This window comes from Motacilla alba, chromosome 2 (genome assembly GCF_015832195.1).
Source record: "Motacilla alba alba isolate MOTALB_02 chromosome 2, Motacilla_alba_V1.0_pri, whole genome shotgun sequence".
Classification (NCBI taxonomy): domain Eukaryota; kingdom Metazoa; phylum Chordata; class Aves; order Passeriformes; family Motacillidae; genus Motacilla; species Motacilla alba.
Genome location: NC_052017.1, coordinates 105,352,552 through 105,368,867, shown reverse-complemented (window position 1 = coordinate 105,368,867; position 16,316 = coordinate 105,352,552). Strand labels below are relative to the sequence as shown.

Here is a 16,316-nt window from a genome sequence, read left to right as displayed (position 1 = left end):
CTTTGCAAAGTTTATTAGACTCCAAACCACATGTGCATACAAGCTCTCAACCATGAACTGGGAACAGCATCTTTTGGCATGCCTGGCCCATTCAGCTGTCAGCCAGGAAAACTTCAATAGCTGTCACACCAACTGGGACCACCAAGAGGCAGATGCAAATGGTGAATAATGCAGTGAAACAGATACCTGGAAATACTTGTCCCTAACCAGCTCTGCACATGACAATCCCACGGTTACTTGCAACCTCCATCCTCACACATCTATTTCAGGCATCATCTTCTGAATACCTGTATACTGTATTCACAGTAGAAAGTAAAACCTCAAGGAGAAATGGAAGGAATTCAGTCACTTCATGGAGCATGTTATCATGATAATAACTCACATCTCAGAAGAAAAAAAGTGAATTTTTTTTGTTGTGCATTCATTTATGTAGTAGGAACAACTACCTTCCAGGGCAAGCCCCTGTTCTACACACCACCAAGGCATCTCTGCAGCAGGTATTGCACCTTGCAACCTATTTTAGAAACTTTTGCTTTGCTGAATGATGCTGACTTAGGTCAGCGCAGAGAGAACCAGGAGGAAAATAACCCAACTTTTCTGTTAGTGCTGAAATTTACCCTGCTATTTAACACAGCCTGAAAAGCACCAGCTTCACCTCCGGAGATAAGAAATTGGCAAACTGACATTATCTCCACAGGAAAAATTACTTACTAGACAACAACACTGAGCACTGTAAGTGGCAGCCATTCTGTTGGCAGAGTGATGGCAAAACCCAGACTGTGCTCTATGACTGCATAGGTGGAGTAATGCCCTCAAAATGCTGATGGAAAGTCTGATTTTAGCCATTGTCAGAAATAGGTGAATACTCTGGGGACAGTGGTAAGATTTGCTCTTACTGAGTTTCTGATACTCTTTGTCAGAGTAACTTTTGCTACTTCACTGTCAAGTTTCAGCGTGGAGATATTTGCCATACAGACATTACACGTCATCTGGTATGGCCACTCAGTGCAAAGATTTGTATTATTCTAGGAAAGCATAATAGTTCTGAAAATCCTAAAAAAAAAAGTGCTTTATGTTCTCACTTTTGGTCATTTAAATTGACTGAGAGTTGCACTGTACATTATTGTTAATGATACAACATTCATGATCTCTAACAGCATGCTCACTACTTATTTTAAACCAGCAGAAAAAAAACTTCCTGCTACCCATTGCATTTTCTAGAGAATGCTAAAATTAATTAAAACAGTAACTAAATAATAATTAAATAATAATTTAAATATTAATTCAAAATGTTTTCTCTATTTTCTCCTTAAAAGTTTAAACAACTCTTTACATAGAGAAATTTCCAAGATTTTTTTGAATCCTAGAAAGCATTAAAAATGGATGAAAGTTAGATATGAATATACAAAGGTATAGCACATTTTCCTCCATTCCTGACACCATGAACTCAAGCCAGAATACTAAAACACTGACATGACGTGTTAGATGAGTGCTGGACATAAACTAGCACAAAAGAAAAAAACACAATATGTTCCAAACAATCATGATGATGTGTGTGTTGCTTCTGTAGGAAAAGAGTGTTCTTCCTTTTTGGCTCATGAAGAATAAAAAGTCCTGGAATGTGGAAGTAGCAAGAATCCAACTAAATCCAGGTAGACCATCTATTTGAGACAGACTGTAGATCTTTAGATGCATTCAAAAAGATACCACAGCAATCTTTCTTCACGTAATTTGAATCTATTTCCAGCAGAGTGAAATTTTCTCAGACTGTTATTGGCAGATACAGCTGCACCACCAAAATTCCCTCAACACAGTATGGTTGTCGTTGTAGGTTTCTTCCATTATCTTGAATAATGTGGTTGGTGTTGCAGATTGCTCAGAAGATACAAAAATCCAATATGACTCAGCACAAAAATTAAACTTTTCAAAGGGAGACTGATGCAAGAGAGGGATTCAAGGAGTGTGAACTGTGCTGAGCACCTGCTCCAGAGCACACCTTAGTGCCACTGACTGCATAGTGTTGGTGCGTTCGTGCCCACTGCTTTCCTGGTGTAATGAAGCCATAAGGTCTTGAGCATTGTTTCCTTTCAGAGACCAAGCCACAGAAGCCTCAATCTGTTCAAATGAAATAAAAATCCTGCAAACTCTGGCTAAAATTAAAGGCTTTGATTTCTTGATGCTGCAAAGAGGGAAGCAGTCCTTTTATTCAAACATCGCAGTAGGACTTGAGGCACCCTGGCAGATCCAGATACTGTATAAAGCACTCCTGACAGTCAGTATTTGTCAATTCCCAACCACGTACCTTGTAACATAAACGACAATACAAAAAAATGCCAACTAGAGAGAGAGGCGGGCCAGCATTTCTGGAGTTGCCAGCTACTCTTCTGGGTGTGTTGTGAAAAATAGCTGTGGCAGAGGTGCATAGAAAATCATGTGTGGGTAGTAGCTGAGAGGCATCAGACCTCCTGAGTGTGTTCCATCCAGCTTAACTGAGTGCACATAGACACAGCAATGGCTACACTGCACAAACAGTGACAGTGGCTGCAGAAGCTCCCACTGCACAGCATGCTGAAGTCATTCCTTGTCTTCCAGCTTCCTAGTCTGGGGGGCAGAAGCCAGGAATAAGCACAGGATTTCCAATGTTGTTCAGTTATCCCTGGCCATGCTGCATTCACATCATGCATTCCTTTAACCAGCCACTGATGCTGAACAATGTCTTCAGTTAGGTAAGTCAGAGCCTCTGAAAAGGCCTCACAGACACACCTGGAGATCTTTGTTCTGACCCAGATGATGGCAGAACCAGAAGGGAGTAGCTCTCCCTGTTTAGCATGGGCAGCACTCTAGAAGGAAGAACTGCATCCAGAGACAAAATGATAGTCCTTTCTCCACATTCAACCAGTCTTTGGTCTTTTTGCCAAGGCTGCAGGCAGCTACATCAATGAGTCTCGGTTGTTTTCCTGAAATTTTTCATGCAGCCACTTTTCCATTAGGATTTGGACAAAGACCAACAGAGTGCCCATAATTATTTCTTACATATGGCCTATTTCTCCACAGAACACTGAAGCTATTGATATGGGAAAGGATTTTTAAGATTCAACCCCCAGTTGTCCAGAAGAAAAATGTCTCCTTATGAGGGCTGCAGTCCAAAGTAGAAGGAACACAGTAGGACTGTCAACACTGGGAGGGAGGAAACCTAGGGGAGTGCAAAGGATTAAAGGCAACTAGCAGAGGTTCTGCTTTTACCATGCTGGGTTAAAACTGAGGTATTTGGAACAACATATCACAAAATTAAAGTTACATGTAGGAAAGAGCATGGAAAGGAAGATGGGAGAAGCAGAAGTACAGACATGAAGGGAGAGAAGTGAGATCAGTGAATGGGAACCAAGACCTTCCTAAGGGATGCTGAAGAAGAGCCAAAGGAAGACAGAGTCAGAAAAGGAAAGGAGAACAAGACTTGAGAGGTTTTCTCCTGTATAGTTCCAGAATAATATCAAATTAGTATCAGAAATGCATTGTAAAACCAAAGACATGCAACTAATGCAAACACACGGAAAAAATGCTAAGCCATTGAAAAAGTCTTTGATTGAAGCTTTAAAAAAACACAACACCTTGACTACAACATATAAGAAAAAAATGAGCAAGAAAGAATGTATTTTAAGGTATTTCCCTTATTAAGGCTGGTAGCTCAACTCTGAATGTGTTGCTTGTAGTGTGACCTAGGAATAAATGAAACATGTATTACGTGATCCAACTTCAGGATGATTCTATCAGACAGCTGTTGTTTCATCAGATGAAGTTGAGTTACTCTAGAGTTCACAGCTAGACGCACCTTCCTGCAGTATAAGCCAAAAATCACAACTAACTTCAAAGCATACTGTTCTGCAGCACGATCCCAAATCAGCTTCGTGAATGAACTGAAATACCCAAAACCCAGAGTTCTCTAATACAAAGGAACACTTCTGTGCTGTTAGCATCCCCATTTTTGTGTACTTCCCCAAGCTTAAAAGCCCCCTTTTCTTCCCAGTGTGAGCCAGAACAGCAGAGGAGGGCTTGGTGCTGCTGTGGATTCACAGCTGTGGAGGGGTTCCAGAGGAAGGGCTTTGTGTCACTGCAGGCGCAGCTCTGTAGCACTGCAGAAGCCTTGTGCAGTGGTTCTCATGCCCTAATCTGTAGGACTTCCCAGTGTTATTACAGAGGTTATGCAACTTCAGGCTAGATTTGGGTCTGATTTCAGGGTCAGTGATAATACAAAGTATTCAAAAGCCAAGCACAATGAGTGCGATGACTATTTTTGGGAGCACAGTTCAATGCAGTTTGTGATAAATCTCCCACCACCTTGAGAGTTTCTCCCTACAGAAGAAGTGAGCACAGGACACCATATTTTACAAAATGACACTTAAATTAACTGTAACTTCAGAAACATTTAAAGTTACCATGTCATTCTTTTTGTAAGTTAAGAACAATTGGTTTTAGTTCTCAACAATTTAGCCAAAGCTGAATAATAGTCCAAGCAACAAATATTGTTTGTAAATCAAAGGATTGCTACCAAATATAAGTTAGCCCTCTACCATATAAAAGCAACTCAGAAGATTTGCCAAACTGTGACGCTATTTACAAAGTGTTTATATGCTTTAACTGGTAGAAAACATAAAAGCATGAAGTCCTCCACAGGCCACACCACTTAGCTTAAATTTATGGTTGAGTTGCCCTCCATCCCTAATAAAAGTACTAATTTGGACATTGCATTCCACTGTGTACTTTTAATTTACAGCAGTGACTAACAGTATCACTACATAAAAACTATTTAACATATTAGTGCTCAAGACTTCACGGAGTCTGAGTCTTTCAGCACTTTATTATTGCCAAAATGCACAGCAAAAAAAAAATATACATAACTAAAAGCAACAATAAAATATATGGGCTATACTTCTTTGAACTACTTTATGTAGTGGGACATTTCTTTTTCTTGATACGCTATCACACTATCCTGAACTTTCATTTCTTCTGAAGAGAGAGTTCAGAAAAATACCTGGGGCTGTGTTACTGTAATATCTGCTGAGCATTAAGCAAGCCAAAGATGAGGACACACCTGCTGAAATTACACAACCCAAAGAGTCAGGAGAAGGGCAATGAAATTCAGTCAGACATACTGGATTCAGAAGTTTAAAAGCTGTTAAAAACTACATTGGGAAAAACATAACCAATGAGAGGAATAACAGAGATTTCATTTGATCCAAATATTTCAAACAAGTCAGGAATAGCCACAGTGTAAGCAGGTATGTTAATAGAAAGGAGAGAGTGCCTCGGGGATCAACATTATAATTGTTATTCGGAAGGACTGTGATTGATTAGAAATGTAACTATAGCACAGAAAGGGAAGTAAAGCAGGGGTTTTGCTTTCAGGTTTTTGCTTTTTCTCATTTTACGAAGTACAGTAAAATGAGCATTCTTCTTGCAAACAGATTTAACAGCCTGAAGGCACTTTGACTTTCAAAATCACCCAAGCCCTTGTGAAACAGAAGGAGCACCAGGTGGGTGTTCTGTTCCAACTTCACTGTAGTGAGCACTAAAACTTCCATCAGGGTGCAGCTACTCAATTAAACATTGTCGTGAGACCATGATAGGAGGCTCCGTTGGGACTCTGCTCTCAATCAGAAAGATATAATGGCAGGAATGCAGAAAATAAAAGCTTTTGACTTCACACTATGTCCTGCTTCCTCTAATTGTGGATACTTGATGACCAGCTTACACTCAGTCATTGCTTCCCTGCACGCATTTGTACCTTATGCTTTGTCATGTTCTGCGCACCAAAAAACTTTTCCATTTTTCGTTTGCAGAAAAAAACTAACTTGTATTAAAAAGAAATCAAACAACAAAACAAAACAAAAAACAAACAAAAAGGACATATAATTAGTGAGGAGAACTTAATCCCTGTTATCTTTTCAATATTGCAGGTATGTGGTTCTATATTTAGATACACATCTAGCTTTAAGATTTGTTTTTCCTTAAAACCCAAAACCTTCATCTCAGCTCAGCTGAGGGGGAATTGCACTCTGAAAAATTGTCTCTGTCAATTACTAAGAAAGTCTGCATCATTAAGACACACCAAGCCCTTAATATTTAGGACCAGGAAATAAATTAAGGTGAATTGGGGTCTCAGTGCTTACCTGCTCACTTGAGTAGACTTACTCTGTGACAGTACTTAATGTTCTTCATTATTAATATTGTGCGCTACTGTATAAACTTGGTAGTGAAAATAATAAGCAAAATGTCAAAAGTGAATCTCAAGTTTAAACAAATCCTGAGGTTAAGGTTTAACTGGATGAAAGCAATTAAATTATGAAAGTCTGTGAAGTGGGGAAAAAAAAAATCATATGAATCTTACCAAACCCTCATCCATCCACCAGCTAAAATGATTCATTCCTGATCACAGGACATGGAGTAATTTTCACCTTTGCCTTTGATTACCTTCATTTCCAAGAAAGGGGATTCAGAGTCATCTTTCCAAGTAGTACCAGAGTAATGAGAAACACGCAACCTCACTCTAAGAAATCCTTTGACAACTACAGAAATCTTAGCACATAGCTGCTGGTGTCCAGGGAGTCCCATGGAAAGAGGACACTTAGCTCATATCCCTCCTCTCAAGGAAAGAAGTTTCTCAGAACTTTAATCAGCACATAAAAAGTCAGTTGTCTGTCAGTAGGTCCTCCAAGGAAGGTAAAAAGTGCACAGCAGGAAAATAAGCTTAGTGCCTTTCTGCACTGCAGCTCTACTGGATACAGAAACACTGACTGAGGATATGCTCAAAATGAAAACCACTCCACCCATGGGAGGAACAAGAGTATTAGAACACCATGTAAGACAAGATGTAAAATAAGTTGCTCCTGAACCCCCAGCCAAATGGCAACTAAGTCTCACAGAGAAATACTTTCTTATTTATCCCCCACCTTGCTGTCAACTAAACTGAAAGTCTACTCAAAAAATCCTGTCCTATATAACTAGTCAATAAACAATTACTGCAGTCCCAAATACATATGCATGTGGCTACATATATTTTGCAGGCCCACACATACATTTATAAACATGTGTTTTCACGTTGTGTGAACTTGCACAGCGTAACTAACTTCACTGGATCAGCACCCAATCATGGCAGCTGAGAATCCATCCCTGTGGCTTAAAAAACAAATACAGAGGCTTCACTCTTAGCTACTTGCCTATCGCTTGCAGGGGAAATACAGGTGTTCTTGTTACTGTCTCATTACTAATTCATATTACACTAGTTTTGCTGTCCCTTCCCTTTTAGACCACCTTATCAGTATTCTTCTGTCTATCTTGAAGATCTTGCTGGATGACAGAGAAACCAGAAGAACCCCTGAGGCAAAAGCAGACTCCAAACATTATTCTCAAAATGCATGCATGCACAGACATCATGAAGCCTCTCTCTCTCTGAGCTCATGGAAAAGGGGAATATTAAACAGAAGGCAGAGCTTGAGTTTCAACTAAGAGGTCCTCCCATGCCACTTCAAATTAATGAGTTACAGTGTCCGTGCAAGAAAGTACACCATCACTACATCTGCATGATCCCAGTGCTGAGAACCTCCATCATCAAAAGTCCTAAAGGAAAACAATCACTTTATACAGTATACGGTCAACTTGGTAAAATAATACAGAACATAAACCAGACAAAAAAGCTGGAAGTGATGTCAGGAAGTAAAAATCATCAGCTCAAACGTCTCTCCCAACTGCAAAGCATATGCACAAATGCAAGAAATGATCACACCTCACCCCATGGCTCAGGCACTCACCTGCCCCAGATCTAAGGTGACATTGACTTCGTTGTACTTCAAGCCCATGGAAAGAGGGGGACTTTGCCACCAGCTCTCAGTGCCATCAATGGCATTGGTTATTGGGTGAGCTTTGCTGGGATCAGCAGCATTGCAGTAATCACAAAACTGGCCCTGAAACACAATCAATCAAAAACATGGTCTTAGACAACATCTTACACATTGATAACACGTGGTTGTTAATAAAGATTCTGAACTAGGGTGTTGACTAAAAATGTGGGTAAATTTTGTTCCTTTATATACCACAATTTTTAATGTATAAGTTATTCCCCTGGTAATTAAATTACTCACTGAAACACATTAACTTTTATGTTACAAACTAAAACTTCAGGAATCTCAATAAGGGAACTACAGTAAATCTTTATTAACCTATTGACATTTTGATGAAATTACCTATATTACTTCTACAGTGGTGTCTGCAGGAAATCTGCAGAAAATTAGTGTAATAAAGATTCTTAGAACTGGATTAGGAACAACAAACTAATTATCCTCAATTTTTCTAAAACACCATGAACACATATGCACATTGCCTGGTATAAATAAAACCATAACAAAAAAAGTTGGCTATAAGTTTGGTATTAGAATTTTATAACACTGTTTTCATTTTTTTTTTGTTCCATTAAAATACATTCTGAATCAGAGTTTTCTAAACAATAAGTACTCATGGAAAATGCAACAGACTGTTGCCTTTAAAGAATGCCATTGTACCTTCATTTCAAGAAGTTACTGCCCAATTTTCAGTCCACAACTAAAGCCACAATCCAGAGATGCCCTTTGTGAGTCTCTTAAGCTCTTTGTACAATAATGATGAATCAACTTCAGGAAAATTAATTGTCTTTTGTTTTCATATCTTGGCTTGCCCCACAAGCTATTTTTATCTCCAAGAAAACACATTTCACAGTCTACTAAGATTAGTGCTGAACTGCTGAAATTAGTTATCAAGGGATCTTTTCAGCATCCCATTCACTTCTTATTCCAACACTAGGTGGAGATAATCAGTGAAAACGCTAAACTGTGCCAGATACAGATCTCTGTAGAAAAATTACATTTTCATTGAATGGCAGTACACGCCCCATGGCTACTTCAGTAGGACAGTTGCTTAATGCATCAGTCTGTGAGTTGCTGACACTGTATTGGACTCCTGCTTAAAATAAAGGGAATGGGGCAAATGTTACCTTGTCAACTAAGCACATGTTACCATCAAAAGCATGTGACAAATCTTCTGTTGTTTCCATAATCTGCACTGCTGGGCATGAAGCACATTCCTACCTTTCAAGAATTAACAGACTCCTATATAAGTGCCATTGTTTTGTTTGTTGCTGCTGTCAGACTAACCAGTGTAAAGGAACAGGAGCAGTCATACTTGTCCACTTTTTACAGAGAAGTAACAGAAGAGCTCTCACACTCTTGCTGGGTGCAGTCTTGCTAGCTTGGTGAGTTTAAGACGTTTAGCAGAATTAATATTTAACATCTATCATAGTTACTAACAGATTGGAAAATACTTCATCAATCTCATGTGATACAAATGTACCATCCTGTGACTTTCAAATATGTCCACTGAACAGAAAATTGATGTTTGACACTGAAATAGATGTTCACTGAATTGAATATTTCTTCATCAATAGCAGTGATTTCAGCATCTGCATCTAGCAGTAGTTCCATCCTCATCCTGCTCTTGCAGAAAGCCCAGAATATGACACAGTTTCCAGAAGACATGGCTACCATTACCTGTTCTGATTTAGCACAGCTGATGCCAATCTGGCTGGGGGTTAACTCTTGACAATTCAAAGAGACTAAATACTCATATACACAAGTTGGTTAACTACAGCTGGGGTCATGTTACAACACGATTCTCCTCCAGCTCTGTTAGAGAAGATGGTTTGGCTGACTTTATTACAAACTCTAATAGGCCAGGACTCTGTCTGATTCAGGTGGTTTGCTGCAGCAGATACACATCAGCCTGTGCTAGCTACAGGCAACGCTGCCAGTTTCTGCAGCGATGACAAAGAACATCATGTCACTATCTGAAAAAATCCATAGCCTGAGAAATCAATCTATGCACTGGCAACTGCAGTTACTACCACATCAGAGCATCTTCCCTGACAAATGCATACCTGAGTTCTGACATATATGTTACAACAGGGCAAGCTTCCCTAAATAGCTTTATAATGGGCTTGAAACATAGTCTTTAGATCTAAATTACATTCACAAGGATCAGGCTGGAAGTACACAGGAAACAGTTGCTGTTACAGCAGTTTCAGTTCTGATCTGGAAACAACCTCAAAGAAAGGTTGAATTAGAAGAAAACAATGGGGAGTATTAAACACAAGAGTTTAATTTACATGCACTTATGTGATTTCAGTATACCAGATCACTTGATCGGAACTGAAGATACCATCTTTCTCTTTTGGGGCACATAATTCAAAGAATTTCATTGCAACAGCTGGAGTTTCAGTTATTTAAATTACATTCCAGCAACCCTGCCAACTAGGCAGCAAAACAAAAATGAAAGAAAAAAAATTATTGGACACAGCAGCCTTCCTTCCTTCTCACTGGCAGTATCTCAGGCACATCGTGCTCAGCCTGGCTGTTACAGGACACGTCTCCTTTCTAGTAGACTGGGCCTTGAAACTTGGTTTGATTTTGGCTGCTGTTCATCAGACAGGCAGGTGTGCATTTGCTGGTGACCTTGTTACCCTCCTTCCCCCTCCTTCTCCTGAGCAAAGGAGAGACCTGGAACTGCATGAAAGAGTTTGCTGAAATATGCTAGCGTGGACCAGGGACATAACGGGGAAGAAAATGTCTTGCCTGTAAGTTATAGAAAGTGACAACAATGAAGGATTTGTTCACTTTTTCATAGCCAGCAGCTCTGTGCCCACTGGCAGGGCAGGACAGGTATGCAGTTAGGCTTTAACTCACACCCGCACACCACTGTGGACAGACTGGCAGGCAAAACCAGGCATGCCACTTATCTATCAGCTGCTGAAATATTTTATACTGTTGTGCATTTCTTCACTCAACACTGCTCTCATTAAGTCATTTCCTACATGCCAGTGTGCTACACAAGGGAAACCCACCTCTTTCCACAGTGTATGTCCAGCACTGCCTTTAGAGCCTTGGTTGAGCTGCCCACTAAGGGACCAGCCACCCCACTGACCACCTTTAAACAACATCCAAATGCTCTTTCTGGATTTGCTGGATATTACAGGCTTCATTAAAAGACACATCACTAAATGACAAGCTGAATGAGAACAACCAATGGCAAAGCAATGGAAATTATGCCGGTGCTGCTCTTCCTCTTTGCCTTATTTTCAGATAGCACTGGCAACAGAGCTGTCTGGTCCCTTTGGCAGAATGAGGATCACATTCTTCACCTCCTTTCCAATTTCCCTATTCATAGAGCAACTCCTGCAATCCAGCATTGTAGAGAGTCCAAAAGAGAGTGACTCAAGTGTGTGGTATCACTTGAACTTGAACCAGCACAACACAGTGGCTATTACACCTATCACTTAGTAAAGGCCACATGACCTTCCCTCACGACTCTCAAGAAACACACTTGATTTTAAATTGCTGATTTTAAATCCTTCTATGTAAGCTTATGTTCTGTAAAAGTTTAATGCAGTTCTCTCCAATTTTCCATGTAAGAAGAAATTATCTTATTTACAGTGTCTTATTACATTGTCTTTGAACTTGAGAGGTGAAATGCTTCAGAATACACACATAGTGCATTTTCCATGTCTGGATTTGTCTGGATTCCCCTGGCCTTTTGAAAGACTTTCCAGCCCGTCTTGAACCACAACAACTACTGGTAAACCACAGAAGCATTCATGTTATGTATCTCGATGGGGCTTTGTTAAAAGTGGAAAGAGATGCTGCAATATCTGTCCTACACAAATGCTCTGAGAGGCACAACACGCTTCCTCGTGCCAGGGCTGAGCTATCAGTAGTCCTTCTGGGAACTTTATTCAGGCAAGAACCATAACAGCCCTCTAACCTAGGACCTGCAAGTCAAACATTTAAGAAGAAGAACATCCCCCTTTCTAGACTCCCTCTTCCTTTACACAGCAAACCCTCATTTCCAGTTGAGTGTCAGTATATAAAGGAAACAACTACAAAAACCATCAGAGGCAACATGCAGGCTTCGTTCCGCTTGCTTGACAAGTTTATCTGATGTTTGCTTTGGCTGATTTCTTATTACCCTGTGATTTCTGATATTTCAAGGCATGTCAGTTTGATATTTCATTGCAGCAGTGGGCTGTAGCGAGTTGCTGAGAGATTGTTAGGTTTACAATTTACCTGGTGGCATGATTGTTTCAGGCAACTTTAAACATGAGTGTTGCATTCATTATGGAAGGATGGGAGCCCGAACTTTAGAGATGTGTTAGAAACAGCAAACCAAGCAGTTTCCAACCAGCAGGTTTCATCACAACCATTTTTTGTAACCTCAGTTTAAGCATGTAATACCTGTGTCCCAGTTTTCCTTTACTAGAATTGTATACTACTCAGCCATCTCCAAAGTACTTTGAGCTTTTTTTATGACAGAAAGCACTACAGAGATATAAGGTGATATAAAGAGAGAGAGAGAGAGAGAGAGAGAGAGAGAGAGAGATAAGAAGATTTCATTGTGAGGCAGGGAGCTATAGCAGAGGGAAGCCCAGAGCAAAGCACACTACTGTCTGTGGCTGCCCAGCAAACTGTGAGGACAGGTTACATGATGGTGCACGCTCCCTCCTGGCACATGCCAATACACATGCTGCACCTTCTTCGTCCTTTCCCCCTCTCTTGAGTGCCTATTCTCATTAAAAAAATGAGAGGAACAACTCTGTTATCCATTGCAACCCCTTCTGAAACCATATCTTAAGGGTTATTTCGCTATAAAACATACATAAGACTTTGAAACACTAGCTCTTCTTCCAGGATGCTAAAAATTTACTTGTATGCTTTCTGTATTGCCTAAAGTCAGACAGTGGACCTTTAAGCTTTCAAAATCCCTTTCGAATTGCAGTTTCTTTCTGGTTCTCCTCCCACCAAGAGAGAATACTTTTAAAATTACTTCGGAAGGTCTGAGGCTTCAGGAAAGTCCCTTCTTTTAACAAAGCTCTGATCAAAGAGATATCAAGCACCTATCACAGTAAAACAGTTTGGTGCATTTGTTACTCCTTCCTTATCCTCTAATGAATGTGTAAATACATGTTTCTTCCCAAATGAAAGATATATTTCCATTAATCCTTTTTCAGAAGTTTTGCAGTTTATTGTTATCTTTCTTGTGACTGGCACAAAACGTGTGTAGTAATCTCGAGCTGTGCTAGGAAAGAACAGCATGATCCTTGCTGCCCTCTGCGCTTATACTCCCTGTCAGAGTCCCAAGAAGTCTCTGGCTTCCTCCCACAAGCAATGCAAAGCACAAATGATAAGCCTCACTTTTAGTGCTTCCAAAACACCACAAAATACTTGACTGAAGCCACTTTTCCCACCTCCTGCAGAGATGCCCGCTGTCCAGTCAGCAGCTGCCAGTGAAGCCCCGTCCCATGCACTCCCCCAAGCTCGCTGGTTTACCCCCAGCGGTATCTCGCTGCTCACCGCAGACCACGGGCCACGCGCTGAGGCCACAAAACACCGCCCCGAGGCACTCCGGGTGCCCGAGCAGCTCACACACGCCCGGCAGCAGCCGCGGCACCGCGGCCGAGGGGCGGCTGCCGCTCCCCGCGGCGGGGCGGTGTGCGGGCGTGTGGCTCCAGGAGGCGCCGGGACACCTGAGGGCAGGTGCGAGGGCGGAGGCGCCGCTGCCCACTTCCATCCATCCCGCCCGGCGCTTCCCTGCCTGAGCTCCGCCGGTGCACGCTCCCCTTCCTACGCCCGTGGCACACGCTCAGCCAGGAGGAAACGAGACCGCGCACAGCAGGGTCGCATCAGACCCCCGCCAAAAGCCGCACACCCCCACACACACCCCGGGGACGGGGAAGTGCTGGCGGGGAAGGGGTCCCGCCGCCCGGTTACCTGGATGGCGCGTCCCAGCGGGGCGGCGGCCGGGCCCCCCACCAGCTTGCAGAAGAGCTGCGGCCGCCCGCCGCCGCCCGCCGCCTCCCCGCAGGTGGCCGTGGCCCAGATGCGGGCGGCCGCCGCCAGGTTGAAGTAGGGCGGGTGGAGGCTGAGCCCCGGCTGAGGCGCGGCGGGGCCCGGCTGCGCGGCGCAGAGGGCGAGCAGCGGCGGCAGCAGCGCCCGCAGCAGCGCGGAGCCCGGCGGCGCGGCCATCCTGCGCCCGGCGCTGCCCTCGCCGCCCCGGGGCGGCACTGCCGCGGCGCTGGGCGGGCGGGAGCGGGGCAGGAGAAGGAAAGGCGACTGAGAAGGAGCAGGAGCGGGCTGGGGGCTGTCTGCACCTCTCTCGCGTCCTGCCTGCGCTGCGCTGCGCGGTGCGGGCTGGGGCGGGACGAGGCGCAGCCCCGTCCCCCGGGGCGTGCGGGTGCGCTGGACGGGGCGGGACGGGACGGGACGGGGGAAGGGTCTCGGGGCTGGCGGGGTTGCCCCAGGTGTGTGGCCGGGCGCCCAGCTCCGCGGGCATGCCCAGAGGTGCCGCCCCCGGCTGAGGTGCAGCTCTCTGAGCCTCCTCGTCCCCGGTAAGTGCGCGGGTCAGTATTCGTGACAGACCGTGAAGAAGTCTCGGAGCATGCCGCCCTCATAATCTGCCCGCGACACGTTACGCTGTGGATGCCCCATTCCTGGTAGTGTTCAAGGCCAGGATGGATGGGGCTGTGAGGCGACCTGGTCTAGTGGGAGGTGACCCTGCCCAGGGCAGGAGGGCTTGGAAAACTAGATAATCATTAAGGTTCCTTCCAACCCAAACCATTCTGATTTGCTCATAACCCCTGACCTGCCTTGTCACGCACAGGGAGTAAAGTGACAAATAGGGTGTCCAAGCCTCCTCCACGAGCAGGGACATCCCCACACAAGATATACCCTGCTGCTCTCCGCAGGTCCTCAGGAAGACCCTGTGTGAATGTTGCAGAAATTTCAACTCCTCTTGCTATTTTCAGTGCTCTGAGGTTGCTGGAAACCATACAGTCTGGGCCACCCTCCTGCAATGCACAGTCAGTGCTCACAGCTCCTTGTAAAATGGATGTTCCTGCTCATCCAGGGCAGACAATGAGTCTCCTGTCTTTTTGAAGCTATTTGGCACAGACTTTGGATAACACACAAGCTGGGGAGGTGTGAGGGGAAGGTTGAGGAGGGAGAACCTTGTCATCTGCATCAGGATTTGCACTGATTAATGGCATTGCTATCCTAAGTTTCATACCTATTCACATCTTCTTAAAAATTTTGAGGAATTCAGACAAAAGATATGGGTAGATACAAGTGCTTGCAATAGTTTAGGAGTGATTCATGTGAGTTGCAAAGCATTTCATAACTTTCTGAAAGCTTTGCTACATGCCACTCAGCAGTGACAAGAGAGATTCCTGGTGTACTGTTTCAGGAAAGCACCAGCCCCAAGCTATTGATTTTGCCTACAAGAAAATCTCACCACCCTTGTTTTTTTGGCCATGGCTTTAGCACACCATAGAAACATATCTGTGGGAGACAATTTTTGTGTCCTCCATAATAAAAGTTGACTTTCACAAATGTAACATGCTGTCAATTCACATATATCGGATTTTGAAAATGCTTTTCTGTTCTAGAGCACCTTAAAAATATCCCCCTTTTCTAACTGTGACATCTTATTGCATATGTACATCATCATTTCACTCCATCAAATAGATAGCACTTCATAAGAAATACGAGAGGTTTGAATGAAAACAAATGTTCCATTAATGCCATGTTCCAAAATGCCATGCTATCAGGTAGGACAGCCACTGGTCGTTTCAAACTATTTGCTGAAAAACAGTTGAATTCCAAGTATATCCTGGAGTACATCACTTTTTACAAATGGAGATCTTGAAGTATCTGATAGAAGTCCAGAGCAAGCAAGCTCTTAGAAAGTCCTGTCCACTTTTTTGGGTGGCTCAGGTAAGGAACCTAGCTTCAGGAGATCCTTTGCCATCTCACTTTGAAGAGAAGATTCTTGTGAGCTGTTTGGTGGGTTGCTCACAAGAGATGTCCTTTCTCAAAAAGAGAGTAATAATTTATTGGTGAGCATCACATGAGAAAACACAATTTACACAAGCAAGAACCTAATGGTTTAGTAAAATAATTACATGTTCTTGGATCTAGTTTCCTAAAAGTTAAAATCAGGAAGCTTTGTAAACATTCACAAAATTAGTCTATCAGATAGAAAAAGAGAGGGAGAAATTTTCCTGTTTTTTCCCTGACAAAATTGTGTGCATTTCCTAGATATTTCCTTAATGTATACATAGATTCAAAAACATTTTGTTGGCCTTCTAGGTGATTTTTCTGTCCTTTTGTAAATCACTTATGCCAAACAAGGGTTTGTTTTTTGTTTGGTTTTTCTTTTTTAATTCAGTGTGTTTTCTAAAAATAGAG

General features: G+C 42.8%; 1 protein-coding gene across 1 annotated transcript in view; it reads right to left on the bottom strand.

Moving 5' to 3' along the window:
* LAMA3 (laminin subunit alpha 3) overlaps positions 1-14,463 on the bottom strand; it is a 106,401-nt gene extending 91,938 nt beyond the window's left edge. Inside the window, exons 1-2 of the mRNA XM_038128348.1 lie at positions 13,842-14,463; positions 7,806-7,958 (exon numbers count right to left, since the gene is read on the bottom strand). Coding sequence (XP_037984276.1) covers positions 7,806-7,958; positions 13,842-14,096 — 408 coding nt within the window. The 5' untranslated portion in view covers positions 14,097-14,463. The remainder of the gene's footprint in view (positions 1-7,805; positions 7,959-13,841) is intronic.
* Positions 14,464-16,316: the final 1,853 nt, after the last annotated feature.